This window comes from Emericellopsis atlantica (genome assembly GCF_019669845.1).
Source record: "Emericellopsis atlantica unplaced genomic scaffold F5Z01scaffold_40, whole genome shotgun sequence".
In the NCBI taxonomy this organism is placed as follows: domain Eukaryota; kingdom Fungi; phylum Ascomycota; class Sordariomycetes; order Hypocreales; family Bionectriaceae; genus Emericellopsis; species Emericellopsis atlantica.
The window spans coordinates 93700-119763 of NW_025764742.1; the positions used below are offsets into that span (position 1 = coordinate 93700).

At 56.7% G+C, this 26064-nt stretch overlaps 10 protein-coding genes across 10 annotated transcripts; 7 read left to right on the plus strand and 3 right to left on the minus strand.

Moving 5' to 3' along the window:
- Positions 1–509: 509 nt before the first annotated feature.
- F5Z01DRAFT_419748 (cytochrome P450) lies at positions 510–2894 on the plus strand. Its single transcript, XM_046259610.1, has 4 exons — positions 510–643; positions 826–985; positions 1108–1503; positions 1568–2894. The coding sequence occupies exons 2-4, from the start codon at positions 929–931 to the stop codon at positions 2819–2821; spliced, it is 1707 nt and encodes a 568-aa protein (XP_046114142.1). The 5' UTR covers positions 510–643; positions 826–928; the 3' UTR covers positions 2822–2894.
- Positions 2895–2966: 72 nt separating this feature from the next.
- On the minus strand, positions 2967–4619 carry F5Z01DRAFT_640470 (major facilitator superfamily transporter; the record flags this gene model as incomplete). Its single annotated transcript, XM_046262519.1, has 3 exons — positions 2967–4110; positions 4159–4364; positions 4440–4619. The coding sequence occupies 3 exons, from the start codon at positions 4617–4619 to the stop codon at positions 2967–2969; spliced, it is 1530 nt and encodes a 509-aa protein (XP_046114143.1).
- A 452-nt stretch (positions 4620–5071) lies between these two features.
- On the plus strand, positions 5072–7076 carry F5Z01DRAFT_419285 (uncharacterized protein). Its single transcript, XM_046259609.1, has one exon. It carries the CDS (start codon positions 5317–5319, stop codon positions 6646–6648), a length of 1332 nt encoding a protein of 443 aa, XP_046114144.1. The 5' UTR covers positions 5072–5316; the 3' UTR covers positions 6649–7076.
- Positions 6830–10019, plus strand: F5Z01DRAFT_666910 (fungal-specific transcription factor domain-containing protein). Its single transcript, XM_046264261.1, has 5 exons — positions 6830–7285; positions 7363–7574; positions 7631–8501; positions 8552–9583; positions 9642–10019. The coding sequence occupies exons 1-4, from the start codon at positions 7209–7211 to the stop codon at positions 9567–9569; spliced, it is 2178 nt and encodes a 725-aa protein (XP_046114145.1). The 5' UTR covers positions 6830–7208; the 3' UTR covers positions 9570–9583; positions 9642–10019.
- Positions 10020–10053: 34 nt separating this feature from the next.
- Positions 10054–10578, plus strand: F5Z01DRAFT_678020 (uncharacterized protein; the record flags this gene model as incomplete). The annotated part of the gene is made up of 1 exon (XM_046265416.1): positions 10054–10578. One exon carries the CDS (start codon positions 10054–10056, stop codon positions 10576–10578), a length of 525 nt encoding a protein of 174 aa, XP_046114146.1.
- A 1315-nt stretch (positions 10579–11893) lies between these two features.
- On the plus strand, positions 11894–12531 carry F5Z01DRAFT_678021 (uncharacterized protein; the record flags this gene model as incomplete). Its single annotated transcript, XM_046265417.1, has 3 exons — positions 11894–12221; positions 12278–12335; positions 12402–12531. The coding sequence occupies 3 exons, from the start codon at positions 11894–11896 to the stop codon at positions 12529–12531; spliced, it is 516 nt and encodes a 171-aa protein (XP_046114147.1).
- A 122-nt stretch (positions 12532–12653) lies between these two features.
- On the minus strand, positions 12654–19269 carry F5Z01DRAFT_666926 (Mus7/MMS22 family-domain-containing protein). The gene has a single exon (XM_046264262.1). The coding sequence runs from the start codon at positions 19079–19081 to the stop codon at positions 12701–12703; it is 6381 nt and encodes a 2126-aa protein (XP_046114148.1). The 5' UTR covers positions 19082–19269; the 3' UTR covers positions 12654–12700.
- A 983-nt stretch (positions 19270–20252) lies between these two features.
- On the plus strand, positions 20253–22280 carry F5Z01DRAFT_419941 (major facilitator superfamily domain-containing protein). The gene is made up of 5 exons (XM_046259611.1): positions 20253–20770; positions 20820–21214; positions 21268–21329; positions 21377–21952; positions 22003–22280. The coding sequence occupies exons 1-5, from the start codon at positions 20538–20540 to the stop codon at positions 22255–22257; spliced, it is 1521 nt and encodes a 506-aa protein (XP_046114149.1). The 5' UTR covers positions 20253–20537; the 3' UTR covers positions 22258–22280.
- Positions 22281–22398: 118 nt separating this feature from the next.
- F5Z01DRAFT_419968 (cytochrome c oxidase polypeptide V precursor) lies at positions 22399–23861 on the plus strand. The gene is made up of 3 exons (XM_046259612.1): positions 22399–23003; positions 23322–23515; positions 23568–23861. The coding sequence occupies exons 1-3, from the start codon at positions 22760–22762 to the stop codon at positions 23652–23654; spliced, it is 525 nt and encodes a 174-aa protein (XP_046114150.1). The 5' UTR covers positions 22399–22759; the 3' UTR covers positions 23655–23861.
- Positions 23862–24068: 207 nt separating this feature from the next.
- F5Z01DRAFT_630019 (P-loop containing nucleoside triphosphate hydrolase protein) lies at positions 24069–25899 on the minus strand (the record flags this gene model as incomplete). The annotated part of the gene is made up of 2 exons (XM_046261699.1): positions 24069–25152; positions 25196–25899. The coding sequence occupies 2 exons, from the start codon at positions 25897–25899 to the stop codon at positions 24069–24071; spliced, it is 1788 nt and encodes a 595-aa protein (XP_046114151.1).
- Positions 25900–26064: the final 165 nt, after the last annotated feature.

The window sequence follows — 26064 nt, forward strand, 5'->3', positions numbered from 1 at the left end:
ATTGAACGGACTGGTCGTTGACAGCGGCCAAGTGATGCAAGTGATGCAAATGATGAGTGGAGGACGCATCTTATCCTGTGGTGCTCACTGCTGGGCACTAGAGAGACGGCCCACCCGTAGTGTGCTTTAGCGCTCCACGCCGTCGTTTTGCAACTTGCTGGGCAGGTCGGGGAAGAGGATCAATGTCTTGTCTTGTGGGGATGTCGATGGACAAGTGGGTTGGCTATACTGATAGAAGAATCGTAGATTCTTCAGTCCACGCGCTGGACTAGCAAAGACCGTGGCGGAATGCGACAGCAGGCACAAGATGAAGCTACGAACATTACGATGATTCAAGTGCAGGGTAGGTCTTTTGGGTACAGTATTCTCAGGAAGGCACCTTCTCTATCCGTAGCCTCCAGGCACCACCGCCCAGGGTTCCTGCCCAGGATCTGTCTTCGGACTCTGGACGGACTTTTCACTCTGGCAATCTCCGGCGTCTATTGTAATTACTAGTCGGCCGTGATTCTACCTTTCTGCCGCCTCTTCAGTCCTTTTATGATTCCAGTGATTGACGCTGCGGCCTACGGACTCGACCCTCCGTGATCGCTGTCACACTGTCGACAACAAACTACTAATAATACGGCAAATTTATAATATTAAGGTATGATAGCTCCCAGTGGCTTGCCCGGACCGCCGCCGTCTTCCTTGCTAGTTGCTACTAGTACACTGGCTAACAGCCGTTAGTCAAGCGAGTGCCAAGCGGCGATGTGCCTCATTTTGCAATTGTTGGACTCGGTTCTCTGCTTCTTGTCTCGCACGTTGCATTTCTAATAAGCCTGCCAGGGTCGACCCCTCCTTCTTCTCCAGTCCTCTGCGACGACCGACTGGAGATGCCGCCTCTCATTTCAGCCCACCAACTCTCCATGACCGCGCTATTTCCATAGCGATGAACAAGGCGACTCAAGACATCCCCTATCAGGCACTTGGCAGAGTGACCACCATTGTACGTATATCTGTATGAACAAGAAGCTCTCCCCTGCATAAAGCTGTGGGTGGCCAGATGCTTCCTCAATCTCGACTTGAGACACGCCCGCCCACCCGCCAAAGTCAACGCTCACTTCGTAGAGCTACAGCGCCGCCGCCATGATCGACACCATCTCCATCGTGGCCACGGCCGTCATCTTTGCCCTGACCGTCTTCTTCCTCACCTCAAGCAAGGACGACAATGGCGGCGCACCCAAGCTCCTCAAGCTTCCCATCATCGGCGACCTGCACAGCTCGCCCATTGGCAAGCCTCTGCAGAACTGGGATGTCTGGTCCAAGACCAAGGGTGCCATTGCCACGGCCAACCTCTTCGGCATCGCGCCCATTGTCGTCATCAACACCAGCGAGGCCGCCACGGAGCTCCTGAGCAAGCGAAGTGCCTGGTACAGCAACAGGCCCAGCTCCGTCAGCGTCGAGATGATCACCGGCGCCGGACCTGGCCAGTCCAAGTTCACCCTCATGCATGACATGGACGATGTGAGATCCGACTCTGCCCATCTGTGCCGATCGTGATGTTGAGTTAAGTTAATCCTCCGGATAGCACCTCCGTCTCCACCACCGCATCCTCGCCCCGAGCCTTGGTCCCATCGCCGCCCCCAAGTACCAGCCCGTCATGCAGCTCGAAGCCAAGCAGCTGCTCGTGGACATGCTCGCCCTTCTCCAGCCCTCAGATGACAAGAACGTCGTCCAGAGCGCCCAAGTCTACCCTCTGCTCGAGCGCACCCAGGCGAGCAACATTCTCGCCCTGCACTACGGTCTTCGGGTCCCGACCGTCGGCTCCCCCATTTACCATGAGATTGTCGAGATTCAGAAAAAGGTCACCCATACCGCTGCCAACCCGGGCATTCCCGACTTCATCCCCCCGGTCCGCCACCTTCCCGCTGTGCTGTCCCCATGGAAGAGGGCCGCCAACAAGTTGTACGAGGAGCAGACGCGGCTCTACTTGAGGCTCCTGAAGCACGGTGACGAGGCCGAGGGCTGGAACGCAACGAAGCAGGCGCGGACTGTCGCCGCCAAGCATGCCCCGGGCGGCATCCCCGACATTGATCTCGCGTACACGCTGGCCACCAGCATTCAGGGCGGCATGGAGACCAGCCCTCGAGCCCTGCTGTGGTTGTTCATCGCGGCCATCTCGTCCAAAAGGGACTTCATGTCTCGTGCCCACGCGCTCTTGGACAAGGTGGTCGGCCGCGACCGTCTTCCCACCTTCGCAGACCGCCCCCAGCTTGCCTATATCGACGCCATCGTCTGGGAGCTGATGCGCTGGCGGCCTATTTCCCCCGGCAGCATCCCGCGGCGCGCCGACCGGGCCGATGAGTTCAAGACTGTGCCCATTGTGAAGAACGCCACGGTCTTTGCCAATGCGTGGTCCATTGGACGTGACCCCGAGGCCTTTGCGCCCGAGCTTGGTGCGCTGGAAAGGTTCGTCCCCGAGCGCTGGCTCGAGGGAGAGCGGATGAAGGAGGACGTCACCGCGCAAGGCGAGCTGCGCACGTCCCTGCCCCTGCCAGTTTTTGGCCAGGGCCGGAGGAGCTGCATGGGGAAGAGGGTCGCGCTGGATGGCAGCTTCATGCAGGTGGCGGCCCTGATCTGGGCGTTTGACTTTGAGCCGGTCGACGAGGTCGACGACCTGGAAATGGTCGTCGTTGGCTTCATGACCGAGCCCAAGCCGTTTAGATTCCGGCTGAAGCCGAGGGGCGACTGGGTGCGGGACGTTGTGGCCAGGGAGTATGCCAGTGCGGACAAGGACGTCTGCAGTGTCCTGGGCGCCGTGGTGGACATTGAAAGTAAATAATAGCGAGTCTTATGGAAGAAGAAGAAAATTGGGTGCTTGAGAGAAAATCTGTCTATGCACGCTCTTGCAAGATACATGCGTACAAGCCCCGCGAGGGGGGAGCTGAGCCCGCCGGCTAATTACACTGTCTAACGAAACTAACCGATTACCAGCTGTACCGGCACATGCGATCCTCCTTGTCGGTCAGGTCCGACTTCGGCTGGCCCGTCTTGTCCAGCACGACTTGGCCGTCGACGGCACCGTCAAAGCCATCTTGGACGTCCCTGGCATCCCGTCTCTTGTTGTCCGCGACGCAGAGCCATCTGTACAGGATCATGGAGCAGAAGAGGAGGCCCCAGGTGACGAGGGCGGTGATGACGCCCTCTGTGTAGCGGGGCTTGTTGGTCCACAGCTGGGGGGAGCCGATGCAGCCGGCGCAGTAGCCGATGAAGAACATGGTGTTGACGACGGCGCGCTTGGTGTTGCCCTTTACGTTGGAGGCGGACAGTGAGAGGAGGATGGACATGACCGAGGTGATGCAGGAGGCGAGCCAGGCGGAGACGATGATGCCCCAGTGCGAGTCGAGGGGCAGCTTGATGAGCAGGACGTTGCCGACGACGGGGGGGATGACGAGGGCCATGACGACGAGGGTCCTGTTCCGGGGGAAGAGCCAGCAGAGCAGGACGCCGACCCAGAGCATGGCGACCTGGACGGCGCCCGAGGGCGCGGTGAAGAGCATGGTGTCGAGCTGGTCGTAGCCGATGGCGTTGATCATGAGCGAGGCAAAGGTCAGGACGGGGCTCTGCATGGTGACGAGGACGCCGAACCAAAAGACCATCCAGGCCTTGGGGTCGAGCATGGTCTCGCGCAGCTGGTCGAGGGAGAAGGACGTCTTGTCGCCGCCCTCGCGGTCCTGGGCCATGCGGGCAGAGAGCACCTCCTTCTCGCGGGGGCTGAGGAACCAGGCGTCCCGGGGCCCGCCGGGCATGAGCAGAAAAAAGGCGACGCCCGAGGCGGCGGTGAGGGCGCCGCAGACGAGGAAGAGGACACGCCAGGGAGCGAGGCCGAGGGCCGTGTTCTTGCCGATGCCGTACATGAGCAGGCAGCCCAGGACCTGGGCGACGCCGTTCATGGTCACCCATAGGGCGGTGCGCAGCGCGTGCTCGTCCTTGCGCCACCAGATTGACGTGATAGTGACAAAGGCCGGGGACACGGCGCCCTCGGCGAAGCCGAGCAGGAAGCGGACGGCCGCGAAGGAGGCGTAGGATTTGGGCGCGGCGAGACACATGCAGATGATGCCCCAGATGATGCTTTGCCACGGTCAGAACGCTGTTTGCAAACACAAGAGAGAGACTTACACTGTGCCGCCGACAAACTTGGTCAGGGGCAGGCGGGACATGAGGTAGATGAAGGGGTACTCGGAGACGAGCTGGCCGACGTAGAAGATGGAGCTGCACCACGAGTACTGCGAGGCGGTGAGGTCGAGGTCCTGGATGAGGCCAAAGACGCCGGCGTACGAGAGGGACTGCTTGTCGAGGTATTGCAGAAGGAAGACGAAGCACATCTAGCGTGCATGTCAGTCAGCATGTCGTTCGTTCACTGGGCGATGGGTTCGGAAATGGGAAGGGACTGGACGTACAAATGGCAAGACGACAAAGTCAATCTTGCGGAGGACGGCCTTCTCCTCCTCGGGCGTGTAGGAGACCTGTGCGTCGAGCACGACAGGCTGTACGCTCTCCTCCTTGCCCGTCATGTCGACGGACGAAGGCGCTCTGTCGTCGGCCAGCGCTGGCTTCTCGCTGTTCTGGACCTGGGCCATGATGGATGGGGCAGCCCTTGTATCTTTCGTTCTCTGTCTGCGATGCTTGCCTCGATGCAGGGAAGAGGTGAGAGGTTGTGAAGAAAAAGAAGAATGGTCTCGAGCACACACGCAACGAGGCAGCCGTGATACTTCTACTTCTACTTCTACTCCACGTGGACTTCCCCGGATTCGGGCTGCGGCAGGCGAGAGATAAACCAGCGACATTTGGCAGCGTAGCCGTCGTCACCGTAGTCGTCTCCACCGTTATCAAGAGCCCACCATGCGGCATGGATCAGCCTGGGGGAAGTGATGGGTTGTCGCGATTGAGAGTCGGAGGCTGGGATGAGATTGAGAGCCCGCCCGGAAAGGCAGGGGGAGGGCATGTTGCCGCTGTCGGGACTCGGGAGGATGGATGGCTTGCTTGCCGATAAGCATCGTCGGCAACGTGGCATCGGCAGGGTGTCGCGGCCATGCTGCCGACGCTAGGGAATGCCAGCGCAATCAGCCGTGGAGGCGAAGGGGGCGGGGACCGGTCAGGGGAAGATGTCGAATGACGGAGGGACTGGAGGCCGGGATGCAGACTGAGAGAGGCGGCTGCCGGTCTGATAAAAGAAGGGGATGCAGAGGCGACTTGCTCCTTTCACTCATTGAACACGGATACAGTGTGTGAGTGAACCAAGGCAGGCAAGCAAGCAAGCAGCAAGCAGCAAACGACATGGTGCCAGGATCCGATATCAAGCCTTGGCTGCGCGAGGCGGCGACCAGCCGGGCCTTGATCAACGCCACCGTCGTCGACGTGGTCAAGGGCACGACGGCTGCCGACTCGACCGTCCTCATCTCAGACGGCCACATCACATCCGTCACAGCATCGGCGGACGCCACGATCCCCGAGGGCTGCGCCGTCGTCGACTGCCAGGGCAAGTTCATCTGCCCCGGCCTCTTTGACGCGCACGTCCACTTCTGCGCGGTGCCTGGCTTCGCCGACCTGTCCAAGGCGTTTGGCAACCACCGCGACGTGTCGCTACTGCGGCAGCCGTACGTGGCGGCGCAGATGCTGCACCGCGGCTTCACGAGCGTGCGCGACTGCGGTGGCGCGCAGCTCGCCCTCAAGGAGGCCATTGCCGAGGGCGTCTTCCGCGGCCCGCGCGTCTTCATGGCCGGGCACGCGCTCTCGCAGGCGGGCGGGCACGGCGACATTCGCAGCCCGCACGACGACTCGCTCGAGTGCTGCGGCGGGCACACCAACGGGCTGGGCCGGCTGTGCAACGGCGTGCCCGAGTGCATGACGGCGGTGCGCGAGGAGGTGCGGTCGGGCGCGGACTTTATCAAGATCATGGGGTCCGGGGGCGTGTCGACGCCGACGGACGCGCTGGAGCACCTGCAGTTCACGCGCGCCGAGATCCAGGCCATGGTCGAGTGCGCCGAGAATGCGTGCACCTTTGTGACGGCCCACGCGTACACGACCAAGGCGATCCGGCACTGCATCGACAATGGCGTCAAGGGCATCGAGCACGGAAACTTTGTGGACGAGGCGACGGCGGCGCTCATGGCGGAGAAGGGTGTGTACCTGACACCGACGCTCATCACGTACAACCAGATGGCGTCGGAGCGGTGGAGCGGCTACCTGCCACCCGAGTCGCAGGTGAAGAACACAGAGGTGTTCAAGGCGGGCCTGAACGCGCTCCGGGTGGCGTCCGAGGCCGGCGTGACCATGTGCTACGGCTCGGATCTGCTGGGACCGCTGGGCGCGGCGCAGACGCACGAGTTCGCCCTGCGCGCGCAGGTGCTCTCGTCCGCCGAGGTGCTCCGGTGCGCGACGGTCAACCCGGCCCGGATGATGGGCTGGGGCGACAGGATAGGGCAGGTCAAGGAGGGCTTCGTGGCGGACGTGCTGGTGCTGGACAAGAATCCGCTCGAGGACGTGACGATACTGGACGACCCGGAGACGAACCTGCTGCTGGTCATCAAGGAGGGCCGCGTGTACAAGAGCCGGTGGGCGCAGTGTGCGGAGGATGCGGCGGTGCCTGTGCGGGTAAAGGCTGCGTGATTGTAGAGGTTTGGATGGACTTGGAGTTATGGTGATGATGATGTCTGGCTTGGTTACCTGGTAGATAGCCCCTTTTCCTGGAGCTCAGGGGTATGTACACAACTTCATAAGGATGATGACTTGCGGTTGCGCTAAGCATCACAATCTCTTGATGAGATATTGATGAATGAGAGGAGAGCGGCACAAGCCACATTCCTTGCTTCATTGCGTAAATAATAATCCATATCGGTGCCTGAATGAGTAGAGAATCTCCTCCCACTCGGAGGCGGCCGTTATGATAGTTAAGCGCTTATGGGGGCAAGTGGGTCGGTCGGTCGGCTTGTCAGTCGCGACTGCCTAACTAACTACTTTACTTTATCGCACCTTCCCTTGGACTTGACGCTCAGGAATTCACACCTCTCACTCTCTACTTAGTCCTAATCATCCGCCTCTCCTCCTCTCCCCTTCTCATGGCACGCTAGACAATTGCTCGTTCGTTCATTTTCCTATTTGTCCTTACGTCCACCGTTTCGTTCAATCGTTCAGTCGCTCGCTCGCTCACCCTCTCCATGTGAGTGAAGATGAGCGAGCTCGCCCTCGAGCGGCGGCGCCTCCGACGACGCGTTGCCGACGACAAGCGCAAGAGGGCCCCCAGAGCGTACGACTCCCCGCATTCCGCACCCAATGGTTCGCTGCTGTCTCTAGTCCAGACCAGACGCTGACTTTCCAACCCAGGTGCGATCGCTGCAAGGCTAGGAAGAGTCGCTGTATCGAGAGCACGCCGGGCACTTGCCGGCGATGTGAGGCCAAGCACTTGACCTGCATCTACGACGACAGGCACCAGAGCCCTGGTCATACGGATGCGTCGCCTCTCCCAATGCCCGCGAGGCACTCTGCTGTCCGGAACGGCACGACCCCTGGTGATGACAACATCTCCATCAACAGCCGTGCGTTTGTTCCTCACCCCTCCACCACCGCACGCGCAGAGACTGACCCCCAGAAGACCAGGCAGACCGCATCATGTGGCCTCGCTTCCTCTCTCGCCTGCGCGAGGCCTTCTCCCTCGACGTCCAGAGCACCCCCGAGGCCCACGACATGATGGCCATGCAAGCCTCCATCTCTGGGCCCCGGAACCTGCTCCCTGCCGAGCTGTCACGTCTCCGACGAGCCATTGACGCCTTTCCACCGCGCCCCGTCGCAGACTACCTGCTGGCCGTCTGCATACGCCACGGGACGGATTCCTTCTTCTACTTTGACCAGGCCCACTTCCTTCATGAGATTGACGAGTTCTACAACGACCAGTCCTCCCCTCTGCGTGGCGACATTGGCTTCATCGGGCTGGCCCTCGCCGCTTTTGCGCTCGGCAGCCAATGGACGCCCATGGAGAGGCCAAGCGAGGGCCCGACGCCGTCGTCGGCGGGTGACCATGACCCCGGCACCCTCTTCCATTCTAATCTCAAGACGCTGGTCCCCGACTTGATCGAGCGCCCGTGCCTGCGCAGCATACAGGCCTTTTACGTCATGGGCGTCTATCTCATGCCCACCAGCGCCGTCGGCTCGTCGTACGTCTACATTGGCCTCGCGCTGCGCAAGGCGTTGGCTTTCGACCTGCACCAGAGCGCCGACGAGGCCAGCATCGACGAGCGCGAGCGCGATGTCCGCAACCGTCTCTGGTGGTCCATCTGGTCGCTCGAGAGGATCACGGCGCTCAAGCTGAACCGCGCACGGAGCGTCGACATTGAGCATGTCACCGTGCCACTACCGACGCCCGTGGCGAGCCTGGACCAGGGGGACAGCCGTATCTTTGACAATGTGCAGCACCAGATTGCCATGGCCAGGCTCGTCAAGATTCTCGATGGGGTCACCGACGTCGGGTTCGTTTTCCTCCGTCTCCTCGCTGGCTCACGCTCACCTTTGTATACAGAACTCGTCCAAGCGCAACGGCTGTTCGCCGTCTCGAGGCCAGCCTCAAAGACTGGAAACATTCGCTGCCCTTGCAGTTCAAGCTGGCCAACATCAACACCCGCGACTCGAGCTACCGCGCCGTCCTTCATCTGTACCTCAATTACTACTACGCCTGGATCGCCATGGGCAAGGTCTCGGTGGTCACGGTCGTGCGAGACCATCTTCGTCAGAACCTGAGCGGCCAAGGCCTTATGAATGCACCCGCCCTCGACGCGGCGGTCCGCGACTTGTCGTATGCCTGCAGCAGAGCTGCGAGCAAGATCCTGCGCCTCTTTGAGATGCTAAGCAACACGGGCAACATTACGCGCTTCTCCTTCACGGACTTTCAGGGCTGCAGCATCGCGACCATTGTCACGCTGCTCTCCGGCATCCAGGGCCGTGACTCTGGGTACGAGGGCCGGGTCACATTTGGCCTGGACTGCCTGAGGAAGATGGCGGCCGGCAACATGACGGCCAAGGTAGGCGTCCGCTTTGTCGAGGCGCTGCAGGCGATTGCCGACGAGGCAGTCATGAAGCTACGACACGCCGAGCACGATCATCAGCACGAGGTGGGTCTTGACTCTGGGGCGGCCGAGTACACCCGCTGGGCGCAATGGTTGTCGCGCGCGGAAAACGAGCCGCAGAGCTTGGGCAGCCCGTCAACAATAGCGACGAACGTTGCGCAGCCGGCCGTCATGCTCGGTGCGCCGCCGACAACGGACAACAGCAATCTGCCCATGACGCCGTCGGTTCGGGATGCTGCCATGTGGGATCACCCCACAAATGACTCCCTGCTACCGCCGCTGGCACCACCCTCGGCTGTGGCGCCAGCACTGTCGACGTTTACTGCCCGGCCCATGTTCGAGCACTCCAACCACAATGGCGGGTACGGAGACGACTTTTTGCCGTCGTCGCTGTATGGCGATGATCAGAATTTCCTCATGGGCCTCACGGGGTTGGATGTCTTGGACTTTTCGGAGCTGACCACGCCATTGTGACTTTGTGAGGGAAAGTGAGCACCTTCCCAGGGCCCCAGAAAACAAAGGAAAATCCTGACGCACACTAATAAGCTCCCGCGTATCCATCCTGCGTGCATAATTAAGGTAATGCATTGCATTAATCCTCGGTCGCCAAGTCGCGCTCGGCCACACGCGTCCAGGTACACCGACAGGCGGCGATGTACGGCTGCTATTTTTGTGCACACAGCCACAGCCTTTGCACAATCATGTCCTCACCTCAGCTGAGTGACGCAAAGTTGCAGCATACGGAGCAATTCATGCCGATCAGGAGGCCCAGAACTGGCAGAATACGAGCCTGAGTGAAGCTGGATGCTTGGCTTGCCTGGCCCTCATAACAGCGGCACTTGTTCCATTTTCCTCCTTTGCGTCCACCCTCGTCTTCTTCCTCCTCATCACCACCATCGTCAACACACACGCACACGCACACACTCGTTACGCCTACACGATCGCTTCAGCAGCCACCATGTCGACCACCCTGTCCACCGTGCCCACGCCCTCGGCGGCCACATGCCACAATGTCTACGAGATCCCCGTCCAGGACAGCGCGTGCGCCATGGCCTACTCGGACGACGCCGTCGACTACTTTGAGTCCTGCTGCAAGAGCGCCGACGTATACTCGTACGGCGACGACTGCGGCCTCTACTGCGTGGCCAGCGGCCAGACGGTCGAGGAGCTCACGGCCTGCCTGATCGACGAGGGCGCCCAGCACGGCCAGGTCTTCTGCTCTGGCAACACCACGGCCACGGCCACCGGCGATGGCGAGCCTTACGCCAGCGCCACCGCGACTGTCATCAGCGACAGCAGTGACAACAATGACAAGAACGACGACAAGAACGGTGACAAGGACAGTGACAACAAAGATGGTGGCGACAACAGCAACAGCGACGACGGCGACAACGACAACGCTGCTGTCAAGTCCAGCGTCAGCGTGTTTGGCGTTGTCATGGGTGCCATGCTCTTCTCTGGCATGACCCTCGCCGCGTGGTAACATGTTTCGCTACACTATATTTGCACAATGTCCACGGTGGGAGGCTTGACTGTATGGTCCGCCTGTCAGAGAGATGTACGAGATTGTATGCATAAGCTATGGTGTTTTTTGCTTCATCAAGAGGGACTTTATTTGGACAAATTATACAGCGTCGATAATGTGTACAACCCGGCATCATGCCACATGCACATATAAATCATTTCCCAACACTCAAGAATCTGTGATGTTTGATATTTGCCCGGCATTGTTGATTTTGCAGGCACTCGCTCCGTCAGTGCGAGACGTGAGTACTCCCTGCATGAGGTGAAATAACAGTGAGACAGCCTCCGTAGTTGTTTTGATCATCTCACGTCTATCACAGTCAGATGCAATACCATAGTTCGAAATATATTATGGGCAGCAGGGTAGTCCATATTCCCGAGACTCGGCCGGTATAACCGAATTTACCGAAGACGACTCCAAACTTCGGGTACGTAAGTAAACAGAAATAAACACAATTCCTTCAGACAGCATCAACAGATTGATCACCTCTCACCCGCCCGGAGATCCAGCCGCAGCAGCAGTGCCAACACAAACAACGTGCTGACACGAGCAGCCAGAGCCTCACTGCAAAGCCACGCTGTGTTTCATGCCATGGCCATACCCTCCAAATAAAGAAGCAATGCACAGGTCACACCCAATCAAACATGATTCATGATGGGTCTCTTCAGAGTTCGACGCATAATAATAAGCCCGCCAAGGGTCCTGGGCAAGGTGTTCCTGCATGTCAGCATTCGCGAGTCACGCCTGACAGGCTGACAGGGCTAGGGTGCACCCGCAGGGCATTACTACTATCCTAATGCTGACAAACGACAAGTGAGATTCGGTGATTGCAGGGCATCGTCGAAAGCTTCATTGCTGACCTTGGCGGGTCTGTCTGTCCGGTCCGACTCCACGGAACCCGCTGAGCCCAAACGAATCACGCATGACGGGAAGTCTGTAGATCCACGGCTGACGCTGTACCAGCGAGCGCAGACCGCAAATTCCCATGCCTGCCGGGCAGTGGACTGCTCCAGAGAGGAGGCTCTGCTAGATACAGGGTCATGGTATGGACACGGCCATGGACTGTCTATTCTTGGACTGAAGCTGCTCCTATAAGCGAGGAGGCATCGTGAGAAGTTCGAACCCTCGAGGACTCCATCAACAGCTATATATATGGCCCGTGGTGGTCCATCCGTTGATCAAGCTCACACCCAGACTCATCATCCCCTGCTCAACAACAACAGCATCAACTTCTTCCTCTCCTCCACCGAGCATCACATACCCAGCCGCCATCATGGTCAGCCTCACCACCACCCTCCTCGCCAGCCTCGCGACCCTCGCCCTCGCCGAGTCCGCCGTCCGCTCGGAATCCTTCTCCTTCGAGAAGTGGACGGAGGAGATCATCGCCGACCCCAGCGGCGACCACCTCTCGCCCGAGGACGCCTTCAAGCTGGCCATGGCCTCGGAGCACCAGGCCGTCCCCCACGCCAAGCGCGACGTCTCCTGCGACCAGAAGCCCAGCGCCAGCGTCAGCGACGCTGTCCAGTGCATTAACCAGCTCGCTGCCAAGGGCACACAGGAGTGCCATGCCTCCTACGGCGGTGCTACCGTCTTCTGCACCTGTACGTCTCTCTTTATCCGTGAACCCGTGTGATCGTAGATACTGACCGCACGAAAGATGGCAAAGCGCAGGTCGTGGCCGTCACGAACAAGGTTGAAGGCACCTCTTCATCATGGTAAGGACTCTTCTTCTCTCACCCACTGGCAGATCAAGATACAGGAACACTACTGACCGTGCGTAGCCAAGACGTGGCTCGTGGACTGGGCGCCATTATGGACCAGTGCTGGAGACCGGATAACACTGTTCAGGGACAGTCTACTGCTTGGGGCAACGGCGACATGGCCATCCACCTTTCAGAGCCCTTGATCTAAAAACATGGCGACAGTGACTGGGAGGACATGAATTTTGCATAGCGCTGGGAATATGGCTTCGACATTTCAACGTACATAGAGAGAAAGCCCGAAATCAACTTCCATCACATTATCTCGGCACAGGCCGCAGTAGCTTCGTGAATCATTTCTCATAACATTCGTTTCTACTCTAGAACAATGGCACTTCGAACGCCCTAGTCCGATGTCTGCTGGTGTCCCCAAGGACGTCTTGCCACTGATGCTTCCAGTTCTTCACTACTTCCCCCAATATCTCTGCAACCTCCCCAGCAACAAGAGTCGCTTGCCGGATTCCAATGCCTGACTGTGTCTGTGTACCCCGACTGGGGGCCTGTATCATAAGCATGTTATCGCTGGAAACAACCCACGACCCCCTGACATCGTCGACGATGCTCGTGGTAAAGTTTGATATCAAAGAGCGCGCGGGTCCCGCGTCACTCAAGTGCTCCCGCGGTCCGTGGCCCCCGAAGGCGCCAGTTGTTAAGTCGGCCTCTTGTAGGTTGGTTTGCATAGTCTCGAGCAAGGCGCAAATAGCTTCCCATGCAGTCGAACGCACTTTGCCAAGGGTGAACATTTTGAAAGTAGGCCATAGGAGATTCAAGACGCTCAAAGCTTGGACCAATATGTGTAGACGCTCTGTAGTCTGCGAGCCTGGCGAGGCTTCAACAACAGCCTGGACCAAGGCCCGTATCTGAGGAAGATGAGTCTCGTCTAACACCCTCGGTACTGGCTCCTCATTCAGATACTGGCAGATTGCGTGGGCATACACATCCAGCATTGGGTACGCCCTGCTTTCCACAAAAGCAGCCCGTAGAATGGCTGGAAGCATCGCGCCGACGACAAAGCGCGAAATGCCGGGATGGCGCATTCCTTTTGCTATCATGTCCACCTCTTTGGCAAGATCACCTTTCATCAATGCGACCTTGAAGTTGTTGACGAGGAAGTAGAAGAGCTCATGTGCGGCTCGGCTCTCGCCTTCTGCGAGACGCAATCCGTAAGACACAATGGCCGCTACCTGGAGCTGCGGGTCATGCTCCGATGGCGAGTAGTCTTTGCTGATCTGGTAGAAAAAGTCATCCACTGTGCAGATGTCGGTGCCGTGGGCTTTGATGAGTTCGATGCACTCGCGAACAAACTTGATGTAGTCGCGATGCTGGCTTGAGTCACCATGCATACTGCCCAGGTCTCTCCTCATTTGCTCCATGGCCAGCTTCAGAATGCGTGAGTGCTCAGCCTGCAGGGCGCGCTTCTGACTGGGGCCTGCGTCCCTGATCGCCTTGCGCATCCACGAAATGGCAAATTCGAACATGTCCCGGTTGGTGCGATAACCAGGGCTGATGCTCAAGCCTTGGGCAGCCTCTGGGACGAAGGGCTCACCTTGACGGATCAGTCGCTGGGCCAGCCGATTCTCATAGGCCAGAGCTTCGGATGGCTTCACGATAGCCAGCACCCAGAGCTCACATAAGCTCAGGCCATCCTCGCAGAAACCGTCAAAACTACGCTCGACCAGCGTTTCGACAAGGAGCGTGAGATACCTGCGCTGGCTGAAGCCAAGTAAGTGAGGCCTGTCTTGGAACAAACGGTGTTTGCCTGGCTTGAACATGGAATCAAAAGTCATGACGCCTGCGTTGATGAAGCGCATGCCCATTCTGGCACTGAGTTTGACGACATGCTCGATGCAAGCTACCATATCCACGGAAGCCGAGCAGCTTTGCTCCGTATCCGGGTTCAGAACAAGAACTCGTCGAGCCATCTGGAAGAAGTTGCTTGCCAAGTCATGATCGAGAGATAGCAGAGCATCATCGGCTTGTGCAGAGTTCAGAAGCTGGCTTTCGCTTTGTTGGCTTTCTTCCGCGTCTTTGAAATCGTCGACACGGCTAAGGAATACGTCCAGTGTCAAGAGCGCTGTCCTCAGCATGCTCCAATCGAACTCGGGCCGCGGCGAGGAGAAATGCTGCAGTATACGCTGCAGCTGCTGCGTGTTCAAGGCAAAGGTTGCCGCCTCGAGATTTTGGGCATGCTTCATAACGTCCAACGAAGTCGATAGCGAAACGTGTACCACGTCGGCCACGGCGGTCTTGTTGAGCTTGACCATCGCACTGATCATGTCGGGGCTGACAGACTTGCTCACATCGTTGGAGAGCCCGAGGAACTGCTGCTGGATATCAGAGGCTATGGTGTCGTATTGTTGCATCATCTGTGTAAAAAGTCTGTCACGCCATTGGTTGAATGGCTTCATGGAGGTGGTCGCTTCGCCGTTGGCAACAACGAATCTGGCCAACTGGCTCCAGGCGCGCAGACTGATCAGGCAAGCCTCTTTATGTGAGCTCTCAGGGTGAACAAGACGCTCGATCAGGGCGACGCTAGGGCGCACGGCCGGGGGCGCCGCCCAGTACAGGGTGCATAGCAAATCGTGGTGATTACGCAGTGCAGCCAGATCGCGCTCATGGATATGATGCTCCTTCATATACTGTCGATTGTGATTCGGCACTGTCCGCGCCACCATGTTGCGGATCTCCTTGGTATGCTTGCCTGCTCGGAGTCGACAAATACTCAGAGCCAGCATTTTGAGGAAGATGTGGAAGCACTGGTCCTCCGGTTCGACCTTGGCCACATTGGGCGTCTGGGCTAGATTCTCGAGGAATTTTGGTGATCCATAGAACTCCTCGTTGCGCAAGTGAGCCAAATTCTGCGATCCGAAGAAGTCGAATATTGGACCGATAATGCTGATGCAACGTACCCAAGCCCATTCACTTATGAGATGGTGACATCTAGCCAGTATAGCGCGGCAATAGCTATTGAAGCTGGGCGCCTGCCGGGTTTGACTATTGTACAGCTCGAAGACACGTCTCAGCAGCCTTTGGGGAATGGTCCATCCTTCAGTGCTTGACTTGCGTCGCTGTCCCGCCACAAGTACACCTCGATCGTTGAATTCGGTGAGAGGCAGCAGGGCGAACAAGGTCTCCCAAGCACCTTCCAAGATGCGCGCGTCATTGGTAGAGGTTATGGTGGAACCAACGACGTTGTGGAACACAATATCCCAGAATGTGCCTCGCGGTATGTTCGCATGGAAGAGTATCCTCATCAACAACACCCACGAATGAGCATCGCACGCGTCGTCTTGAAATTCCTGCGCACCATGCCGGGTCACCTGAAGCGAGCGATAGCGATTCCTGAGATCCTTGATACTTGAAGTGCCCAGGACTCTCGAGAGCGCAGATGCCGAGGCTTTTAAACGCTCCTCAGCCGTCAACTGATAGCCCACGAGGTTCGGATCCCCGCGGCATATGAGGTAGACGACAAAGGCCACAAGGCATAAACAGTCCATCACGCGAAGGATCGTTTGTTTGTAGCCTTGTGACTTCGCTATCACGTCCACTTTCGTCGAAAAGCCCTCCAGCAACTCCAACATGCGCGTTACGGCAGCAAAAGTTTCCTTGTCCGTCTCGAGCGTCATAAAGTTGCTTACGTAGGACACCAGAAAGTGTGCCGCGTCAACCGAAGTACTCTCCAGACATTGGTCTCCTTCTAAATATTCGGCAATGTGATCAAAGACGATGCCCATCTCCGATGATACTTGTGCATCCCATAGTCCCCATCGCAGAGTCTGAGGGCCAATGGAGAAGAAAGTCCGGGGCTTGTGCAACTTGAGCTTCGGCATGAAGTTGGAGTCGACCACAGTCTCGATAACTGCTTTTCCCAAAAGTGTCGAGTGGCAGAAATAGACGCCCGACGGCAGTGGCAGACACTCAAAGTGATGAGTGTAGGCGGTGCCATACGGGCCAAGACCGGACAGCTTGTTCGTCACATCGAGTTTCTCAACATCCGCTGCAGGGTTGACGTTGGGGCCTTCCGATATTGAGGGATCTGTATGATCATAGTCTTGGATCACTGGGTCCCTAGCATGGGTAAACTGGGGATCGTCGACATCGATCTGTTGTGGTTTCTGTTTCCTGCGGCGTTGATACTGTGGCTTCGGACTCCTCGGTAACGCATCATCTTCTTCAGTCCTGTTCGGCGGCGGCTGGAATGAGTACTTGCGAAGGGTGCCTGTCGAGGGAGGCTGGGGTAAGCGCTTAACGTGGTAGAGCTGGTCGAGGATTTTCTTGCTAGCATTGAATGCAGCTGCTGACATCCCCGTCTCGCTGCTTTCCAGCTGCGCAGGGCGCAGTCGAGATGGCGTATCAGTACTGCGGTGCCTGCGTTTTGAGCGATCGGTCTTGGAACTAATGTTGGTCGTAGAAGGGTTGCTTGGACGCTCTCGCTCAGAGCGAGCAGTATCTCCCAAAGCTCGGTGCTCATGCCTTCGGACTGAGGTCCGCCTCTTTGCCGTGACAGATCCACGTTGCTTTATTGACCCTCGCCTCCAGTCCGTCAATAGTTCCAGCGCATCCAATTGATCACATCTGGTCGCCATTTGAATAGACTTTCCTCTCTGATCAGCTCTCCCCTGATCTGACCGTTTCTTTGCCGTGCGAGCCGCAATTTTGAGGAACTGAGGTGCATCAGGCTCGATCACATCGAGAATACTGAGCTGAGGTAGCGAAGGTTGGGATGTGTTCAAGCGAGCGCCGACCTTGGCTCGACGTCGTCTGGGCTTTTGAGGCTTGCTCCGAGCCCTTGCGGTGAGAGGCTCAGAAGGAGTCTTCGATTTGCTGTATACGGCATCGATCCTGGGCTGCCTAGGAGTCGACCTCGGTTTAGACGCGGTGGTGTTGCTCCTCTTTGCTACTCTTGGCGGCTTTTGGAACTGGTCTGACAGTCTGCTTTGTCTTTTTGAACCTAGTACCATGTGGTCGACGTTGTTGTCTTCCATATCTGAAGAGGCGTCGGAATCTATATGAACGTTACGCGCTTCTGGTGGGTTGGGACGTGATTCCAAAGCCAATCTTGTCTGATGAGGAAACACGTCCTCTGTCGTTTCCGGAGCATGAGGTTGCGAGTCATCGTCGTCTGAGTCCTCGAACAGCAGCTGATCTCGAACAGAGCCCGGCTGAACAGTACGTCGATGAGCCACTCCACGGCGATTTTCTCGTTCTGGGGAGCGATTGACCTGTCGCTGTGCCAGGCTTTTCTGTATCTTGGCGCGTCCAGATAGTTGATCCAGACGGAGCCACGATGCTGGAAGGACGCCTCGAATGCGACGAACATGCTGGTCCACAACTTGCACATCGCTATCAGAACTTCCTTCTGTGGCGCTGGATGCATCATCCTCAAGTATGATAGGACTGGGTTGCCGCGCCTGGGCCGCATTTCCCGGGCTCTGCCGGTTTTGAGGTAGTAAGTGCACGGTCTCGCCTGGCGCCACCTTGCTTTGCTCAGTTTCATCATCGAGTCCACGTATGCTATGCTCCTCATCGCCAGGTACCACATCGGGAAATTCGAAGACATTTGTTTGATTGGGAGATGGCGTGGCGGCTGGGGACTCCGTAGTTCGGGAAGGTGTATGACTGTGCATCGAGGTTGTCAGTCGTCTCCGCTTCGCTGTCGAGGGTCTGTTCGGTGATGTCTGTCGTCTGCGCAGCTTCAGCCCGGATCGTGGCGTGCGGCGCGAAACCAGCTGCTGCAAAGTGGGAAGCTCATCATCATCTAAACTGGTCCCCTCGGTCTCGGCTCTGGAACTTGCTTGACTGCTGATGACCCCCTGTAAGTGCAAAGGCGATGTCCTCATTGGGGACGATGATTCTTCACGGATCGGAAGGTCGTCCTGGACAACGACGGGCAATGGCCTCTGGCTATCATCAGTGTCGTCGGTCGTAGCCTGCTGACTGGCATCGTGCCTTACCGACCGAGACTCTCTATCCTCCGGCCCCTTGTGAGGGCCATGTGCACGCTCGCTTTCGTTATTAACAAGCCTCAAGGGGTTGAGGCCATGTTGCCGCCACTCTCTTGCATAACGCATATTTTCCGTGAAGTACGGACGGAGCTGCTCTGGTTTCCGCGCCCGAAGGGATCTTTCATTGCGGGCAACAAGTAGCCGGGCTTCCTGTGCCTCCGCGTCGAGCTCATCATGGTCATATGACTGTCCGGGTTGTATGGGTGCCTCCGAAAGCCCTCGAGAAGACAATGTAGGTTCAAGATTGACAGTTTGCATATTCCAGTCGGGCATCGCAGAGGGTGAGGCTGTTTGCAGTCGTGGCACCTCGGAAGGTGAACGGAGGCGAAGGGGCTGTTCGTCATGATGAACAGCGGGTTGGTTCAAGAGCTCGCGGACGGACGGCAAGTCGGGCGACGATCGGTCGGTACGTGGAGATGATAATGGGGAGTCGGAAGAGGCTGAGGCCGATAGCTTTGGCGACGCCACCTCCAGTGAAGTGGTTGCTGTTTTGTCGAGGTGATCAGGACTAGATGGTATGTCCCAGATGTCCTTTCCCACTGCAGTCTTCACAGGCTGTGGCTGCGGTGTTGGGGCCACATCCTGGTTGGTTTGTAATTCCTTCAACTGGGTCTGTGAGTGGTCTGTTGCCTGGCTTTCGAAGCCATCCTCGTCCTCTGAGTCTGGGATTTCTCCCATGTGCCTCCAATCGACCATGTTCCGCCTTCGATCGTCATAGCCTATGTTGGCCGGGGGTTGGGCTCATGTTGAGAGTGAACAAGACCAGGCCCGAGTGCAAGTTCGAGAAAAGTCAGTGAATGACAGTCGCCGACAGGGATGCCAATACCTGACGCTGACAAGTAGGAATTGGGAATGAACAAAATACGTGAATGTAGCTGGCAAAGATCATGTCGACATGGAGGGCGTGACGTGAGACGCGTCGGGAAGGCGCGCGCCTAGTGGGGCTACTTTAACACTGTCAGCCATAATCACGCCAGCACATCTCCATACCAAGATGGGTGGACAGAATATTGTCAATTCGCACGCTAATAAGTTGCCTCTGCTCAAACTTCAACCACCTCACTCAATGATGCTGCCAACCTTGACCAGATCGCATCGTTGAAGCTATCTATTAGTCTCTTCAAGCCCCGCCGGAAGACCCTGGCGCAGCGGCACTCCCATTGAGCAAAGAACTTTGTGTCTCATAATGAGCTTCGCACAAAAAGCTATGCCACTGGCCATAGCCACCTTCTGCGGTGTCGTTGGTGGTTAGTTCACTCGCTTCCTACAAATCTAACATTGTCTTAACACAGTGACAGGCTACTATACTTTCCAGCCGATATTTGCACCAGAAGCGAGTCAGGCAAAGCCAGGCTCGGAATATCCGCCAGGGTATGTAGATCAGAGTTTAGCACTGCCTGTCGATGTTCTCGAGCTGATATCATTGACACCCAGAACTGCACCGTCACCAGCCGTCGTCCCTGTGTCTGCTATAGAGCCAAAACCTCATCAAACAGAACCAAGGGCAAAAGATGCCCCTTCACCGAAATAGCTCGACTGGGTGCAGTCTTTCTCTCCAATCAATCAACATAGTATCAGCCATACATTTTTTTTGGAGTTGGGAGCCATATGACACATCCTCATCCCTTATGATCTTTCATCCAACTAGTGTTCCACAGCATCTCAATCTACCGGACGCCCGATGCACATGTTTATCATCAACTAGGCAACACTGGTGACTTTGCTTGGCTGGCTGGGCAGAGCGTATGTACTGTGACGATAAACCGGACAGCAACAATGATATTGAATCATTACCTACGCGAGAAGGTAAAAATGTCCCTCGTGTCGAGCAATTGACGGTTGCTAATTAGTTGTTAGTTGTCACATCGATTTCCATTCTGATGTACACTCATCCTCGACCTGCCTAATTCAGAACGCTTGACATGGGGTTAGAAGTGGCCAAACGGCAAAGTCGCGGCAAAGACAAGCCGTGCAACTTCTCTCGTGCTGCAAGTCGATTTTGGAGAGACTCCCTCAGTCTTACCTGCATATCCTTCTCGCAGGATGGCCGGTCTTATCTTAAACCCGATCCGCATGAAGGATTCCCTCAATACTAGGCCACTTCACCAACCTTTCGCCTCCTTATGAAGGCGGTGTCGAGTCAAGCATCACCATGGGCGACGCAGATGACAAAATTCGGGCAGACGGCCAAGATGTCTCTGCTTTAGCCAAGGCCGACTCGGACCCTGAAAAGGCGACCTTTACTGGCGAAGATGAGATTGTCCGGCGAGACGTCAGCCTCATCGTCGATTGGGACGGTCCAGACGACCCAGAGAATCCTCACAATTGGACGAGGAAGCAAAAGGCAGTCTGCATCACCATTGTTTCTGTCATCACTTTCATCACGTCAGTTCCAAGTACTCCCGCGAATGGGATCAATGCTAAAATAGTACAGTCCGTTGGCATCCTCCATCTTCGCACCGAGCACTGAGCAGGTGATGGCGGAATTCGGATCAGACAGCACGTTGCTTGCATCTTTCATCGTCTCAGTGTACCTGATAGGGTACTGCTTCGGTCCTCTTGTGATCGCGCCGTTGTCTGAAATGTACGGGCGCTCCCCGCTGTACTATGTCTGCAACGTGATCTTTGTCATCTTCACAGTCGCTTGTGCGTTAGCACCCAATATGGCAGCTCTTCTCGTCTTCCGCCTGCTAGCCGGCTTGGTAGGGTCTTGTCCCTTGACGATAGGTGCCGGAACTTTGGCGGACATGATCGGCCCAGAGAAGAGAGGTATGGCTATGTCCTGGTGGATATGCGGCCCATTGCTTGGGCCGGTCATCGGTCCCATCGGTATGTAGGCAACGTTCCTATCATTTGCACTTCACTGACCTCGGGGGTTGTAGCCGGCGGTTACCTGGCCGAGAATAAAGGTTGGAGGTGGTCCTTTTGGGTGGTTGCCATGGCTGTGAGTTCGCCAACCGCGAGCAACTGATTATTTCTCTGACGAAACAGGCTGGAGTCGTGACCATACTTTCTTTTATCTTTCTTCATGAGTCGTATGCTCATGCACTACTCGAGAAAAAGACACGACGTCTTCGAAAGGAGACCGGCAATTCAGAGCTTCGCTCGGCGCTAGACACCGGTAAGTCAAGCAAGGAGGTCTTCAGGGTCGCAATTGTTCGCCCCACGAAGATGCTCTTCTTGAGCCCAATCGTTTCTAGTCTGTCTTTGTACATGGCAGTCCTATACGGATACCTCTACATGCTGTTCACAACCTTCCCCTCGCTCTTCATGTACGAATACGGGTTCTCTGAAGGAAACATTGGTCTTACGTATCTGGGCATTGGCATCGGATCGGCCATTGGCCTGTTCATCAACGCCAATGTCTCTGATCGAGTGGCAATCCACATGAAGACGAAACGCGGAGGGGTACATCAACCAGAGTATCGGCTACCACCGTCGATGTATGCTTGCTGGCTGATTCCCATGGGTATTTTCTGGTTCGGATGGACTGCCGATTATCATTGCCATTGGATCCTTCCGATCCTGGGCACAGGTGTCTTCGGCGTTGGCGTTGTCATTCTCATGGTGAGTCCTGCAGCGCCCAGTGAGAGCAGGTCAAATATTAACATTAGCAGATGTCGATGGCTGTCTACGTAGTAGACGCTTTTGATGTATACGCAGCATCGGCGACAGCTGCCACAACCGTTCTGAGGTCTCTCCTTGGCGCGTTGCTGCCATTGGGAGGCCGTGATCTGTTCGATAACCTTGGAATGGGCTGGGGAAGCTCTTTGCTTGGGTTCCTTGCGCTGGCCATGACACCTCTGCCATTTATCTTTTACCGCTACGGCGAGCGTCTCCGCAAGGTCACACTCTTCAACGTAGAGTTCTGAGGGGTACTGATTCGAGCAACATGAGAGTGATCAGGTAGACCAAGAATCAACATACGCAGCATGAAAGGTTGACCATCGTCTCGAATTGAGTGACACTAGCAGTGCTATATGGCGCAGCTTCGCCCCGTCCCGTGTACTGCGCAACCCACGAGATGAGCGCCAAATTGTGCCAATCACGATACTTGAATAGTCGTGACAATTTCATGTCATTTGGGCAATAAAAATACCCCAATTCGACGGTTCCCCCTGTCTTGACATCAGACCACTTTTTCATGCACGGCGGAGGCACCACGTGACCTATAGCCGGCCGCCGTCGCCTTAGTCATCCAACAGACAGACCTTGCCGAGCTCCATTCCAGCAAACGCTGGACGAAATCATCAGACCTCACGAAAACCCTCAAACACCCGAGACGACGTCAATTGACCCTACGCCCACGGACCTGGACCCTCCACACCACGAATCTTCTCCGCTCCCTCTCCCACTCGAACCATCTCACACAACATGCTGCGGACCCCGGCGACGAGCATGCTGCGCAACAGCCTGGTGCGCAGCGCCCCTGCTGCCCGCCGCGCCGAGTCGACGGTCGCTGCCTCTGCCAGCCACGCCATCTCGAAGCCCACCCTGGCCAACATTGAGAAGCGTTGGGAGGGTATGCCTCTCCAGGAGCAGGCCGACCTCTGGATGGCCCTGCGCGATCGCATGAAGGGCAACTGGAAGGAGTTGACGGTTCAGGAGCAGAAGGCTGGTACGTGTGTTTTTCCTTGCTGTGCTGCATTTGCCACGCCCCAATTGGACTGCACCGTGCCTCAAGAGTCGTCGGCGGCGTTTTCAACGTTAGCCTTTCTTTCCCCAGTCGGAATTCACCCAATTGAGAGCTGGTGGTGATCCAATGCTTCGTTCCCGCAAGGTCACGTCGAATCGCCTACGCATCATTGGCTCCCGGCACAGGTCTCGACAAGTGGGCCCCTTGGTTCACGACGACGACGAGCAACACCACGAGGACACCCTTCACAATTCCGCGCTTCCGATGTATTCTGGAATAGTTACTGATCCAGCCCAATAGCTTACTGGATCGCTTTCGGTCCCCACGGCCCCCGCGCTACTGATCCCCCCGGCACCGGCGCCAAGGTCTTCTGGGGCGTCATGGCTGGCCTGGGTGCTTCGTTCGGCATCTTTGGCTTGATCCGCGCCTTCGCTAACCCTGCTCCTCACACCATGAACAAGGAGTGGCAAGAGGCTGCCAACGAGATGCTCATTGTAAGTACCCGTCGGCTCCTCGGTCAATGGTCTGGTAGCTTACGCCTTGCAGGAACAACGCGCCGATCCTCTTACCGGTATCACCGCCGAGCACTACAAGGGCCCTGGCCAGGTCCAGTCTCCCCCCAAGGGTCCTTAAATCGATCTTACACGATCGCTATAGCCCTTCGATACCACATAATCCGAACAACCTTATACTCAACCTTACGTTCCCTTTGTTTTAGAGACCTAGGTCAAAGCTCGCCTGTGGGATGCATCGAATGCCTCCATGTGTACAGAATCAAGTTGAGGGAGGTTCACAAAAGCTCACTAGAGGGTAGCGGCGACAAGGCAGTTGGGAGGAGGTCTCGGCGATTTGACTTTGATTTTGCGCGTCAAACTGGTGTAAATACTGTATCACAACAATGGGACACAAGTTCTTGGACATGTGGCATGAAGTGAGTGAGTGTCAAAGCTGCTCAAAATATAACGTGAGAACGCTGTCATAGGCAAAATACACGCAAAACGCCGCTCATGCCTTTGCCAAGGCTGTTCAATACACTACAATGACGTTTCAACCGCCGCTTTGACCGGCTTCTCTGTACTGCTCAAACGGTGATGGATGAGTTGCTGGCCGTGGGTTCAGCTCCTCTTCCTGCAGCCGTCTGTCAAGCTCGAAACGCCCGTCCTTACCCCAGTAGAGCGGCTTTTCTAGCCCGCGGACGCACGCCTCCGTGATCAGTACATGAGGCATGGGAGCGTCGAACATTGGCTCGGCCAGTACCCGTTCCATCTCCATCTTCAAGGCGCGGGCTCCGGTACCTGACTTTTCCGCCCGCTCGGCGATGGCATAGAGCGCCTTTTCCGTAAAGTTCAAGCGCGAAGGATACGTTTCGAAGAGCGCTATGTACTGGGCAGCAAGGCTGTTGCGTGGCTCGGTCAAGATACGAAACAGGTCATCTGTGGATAAAGGGCTCAGTGCACAGACGTTGTGCAAACGGCCGATCAGTTCTGGGATGAAGCCAAACGCCTGCAAATCCTCCGGCGTTGTGAGGTCCAGCGGTGTAAACGACGAGGCCGAGGCAGCGGTGTAATGTGGGAGATGGGAAAAGAGCTCCTGCGGTAACGCTTGCTTCGTTCCAGCTACCGTTGTTCGTCCCTCGACCTTCCCGCCAAAGCCGACCGAGGGTTTCGCAACGCGACGAAGAACATTCTTGTCAAGGCCTACAAAGGCACCACAAAACACAAAGAGGATGTTGGTGGTGTCGATGGTGTATTGGTCGACCTTGCCGCCAGGAGGTGTCACCTGAGCGGTTGAGGAACTTCCGCCACTGAAGTTCGTTGTGATAGGCGGGGTGGATCGCGAAGAGCGGTTGTCCTTCACGTTGATCGTCACTTTGGTACCCTCTACGAGCTTCAGCAATGCCTGTTGCACGCCTTCGCCCCCGACATCCCTGCCGGTTGTTGTTTCTCGTCGGGCAATCTTGTCAAATTCGTCCAGCACAACAATTCCGTGCTCTGTAGCTTTGATGTCGTTGTTTGCCTCTATGAGCAGGCGCTCAATGCAGGATTCGACATCTTGACCGATGTAACCAGCTTGGGTGAATGAATTGCAGTCGCATATGGAGAAGGGGACGTTGATCTTTTTACTTAGCGTCCTGAGCAGTTAGCAGCGTCCTGTCAAAGACGCGAGTTACTTACTCCAGAATGTAGGTCTTTCCTACGCCTGTAGGCCCGATGAGGAGCATATTGCTCTTGTCAACCTTTACAGGCTCGGGGATGGATGGATCCTCAGCTTGGTACAGGCTCTCGTAGGGATCCTCCTCAGTCTCCCTCGTATCACTCAGGTGCCGCAAAGACTCCTGGTGGCCTGGAAAGTCATCTTCAGAAGTTTCGTCAGCCGAGCGACGCCTTGAAGTGGCATCTGTGAAACGCTGACCTTCGACAGGGTGGGTTTCACGCCGCCTCTGGTGAAGCTCGCGATCCCGCACTAACCGCTGCCTACTCAACTTGTCCCGTCTATTTCTTTCCTCGTGCTCGTGCTGACGGCGTCTCCGTACACCCTGGTAATGATTGAATATGGTTGAGCATATGGTCTTCTTGGCTCGGTCTTGCCCGACAACATAAGCGTCAACACGCTTCTTCAGATCGCGAGGGTAAAACTGAGGGACTCCGAAGCTTGATTTCGTGAACATGGGACCACGGCCGTTTTCAGTATTCGGATCATAGCTGCCTGTGTAGCCAGAATTGAAGTCTGTCGTCCGCTTCGACGCTGCTAGAGGCTGGGAGGTGGAAAGCTGCCGAGAGCTTCGCTGGCAAGCGCGGCATGGGGTAGGAGTAAGTCGCCATCTAGCGGATGATGGACCGCAAAGAGCCACAGATAGTCGTCGAGCCGGTCGGTACATTTTTTGGCTGCGAGATGCTGGTGCACAGATGTCGGAGACGAGAGGTGGCAGAGCTCAACTGGGGCAAGGCGCGGCGGGCAGATCGGAGATTTGGTCGGTCACGCGAGGATGGCAGTCACAAGCGCCGGATAGCGCTGCAAGAAATGGTGACCTTGAAGCTTTGCG

Excerpts from the sequence above, each read along its gene's own strand:
- F5Z01DRAFT_419968 (XM_046259612.1), top strand. The coding sequence starts at position 22,760 with ATGCTGCGGACCCCGGCGACGAGCATGCTGCGCAACAGCCTGGTGCGC. Across the intron at positions 23,004-23,321 it reads GGTTCAGGAGCAGAAGGCTG|CTTACTGGATCGCTTTCGGT; the intron begins GTACGTGTGTTT and ends CCAGCCCAATAG. Across the intron at positions 23,516-23,567 it reads CTGCCAACGAGATGCTCATT|GAACAACGCGCCGATCCTCT; the intron begins GTAAGTACCCGT and ends TACGCCTTGCAG.
- F5Z01DRAFT_666910 (XM_046264261.1), top strand. The coding sequence starts at position 7,209 with ATGAGCGAGCTCGCCCTCGAGCGGCGGCGCCTCCGACGACGCGTTGCC. Across the intron at positions 7,575-7,630 it reads CAACATCTCCATCAACAGCC|ACCAGGCAGACCGCATCATG; the intron begins GTGCGTTTGTTC and ends GACCCCCAGAAG. Across the intron at positions 8,502-8,551 it reads GATGGGGTCACCGACGTCGG|AACTCGTCCAAGCGCAACGG; the intron begins GTTCGTTTTCCT and ends CTTTGTATACAG.
- F5Z01DRAFT_419941 (XM_046259611.1), top strand. The coding sequence starts at position 20,538 with ATGGGCGACGCAGATGACAAAATTCGGGCAGACGGCCAAGATGTCTCT. Across the intron at positions 21,330-21,376 it reads TTTGGGTGGTTGCCATGGCT|GCTGGAGTCGTGACCATACT; the intron begins GTGAGTTCGCCA and ends CTGACGAAACAG. Across the intron at positions 21,953-22,002 it reads TTGGCGTTGTCATTCTCATG|ATGTCGATGGCTGTCTACGT; the intron begins GTGAGTCCTGCA and ends TAACATTAGCAG.
- F5Z01DRAFT_419285 (XM_046259609.1), top strand. The coding sequence starts at position 5,317 with ATGGTGCCAGGATCCGATATCAAGCCTTGGCTGCGCGAGGCGGCGACC.
- F5Z01DRAFT_666926 (XM_046264262.1), bottom strand. The coding sequence starts at position 19,081 with ATGGTCGATTGGAGGCACATGGGAGAAATCCCAGACTCAGAGGACGAG.
- F5Z01DRAFT_419748 (XM_046259610.1), top strand. The coding sequence starts at position 929 with ATGAACAAGGCGACTCAAGACATCCCCTATCAGGCACTTGGCAGAGTG. Across the intron at positions 986-1,107 it reads TTGGCAGAGTGACCACCATT|AGCTACAGCGCCGCCGCCAT; the intron begins GTACGTATATCT and ends CTCACTTCGTAG. Across the intron at positions 1,504-1,567 it reads TCATGCATGACATGGACGAT|CACCTCCGTCTCCACCACCG; the intron begins GTGAGATCCGAC and ends TCCTCCGGATAG.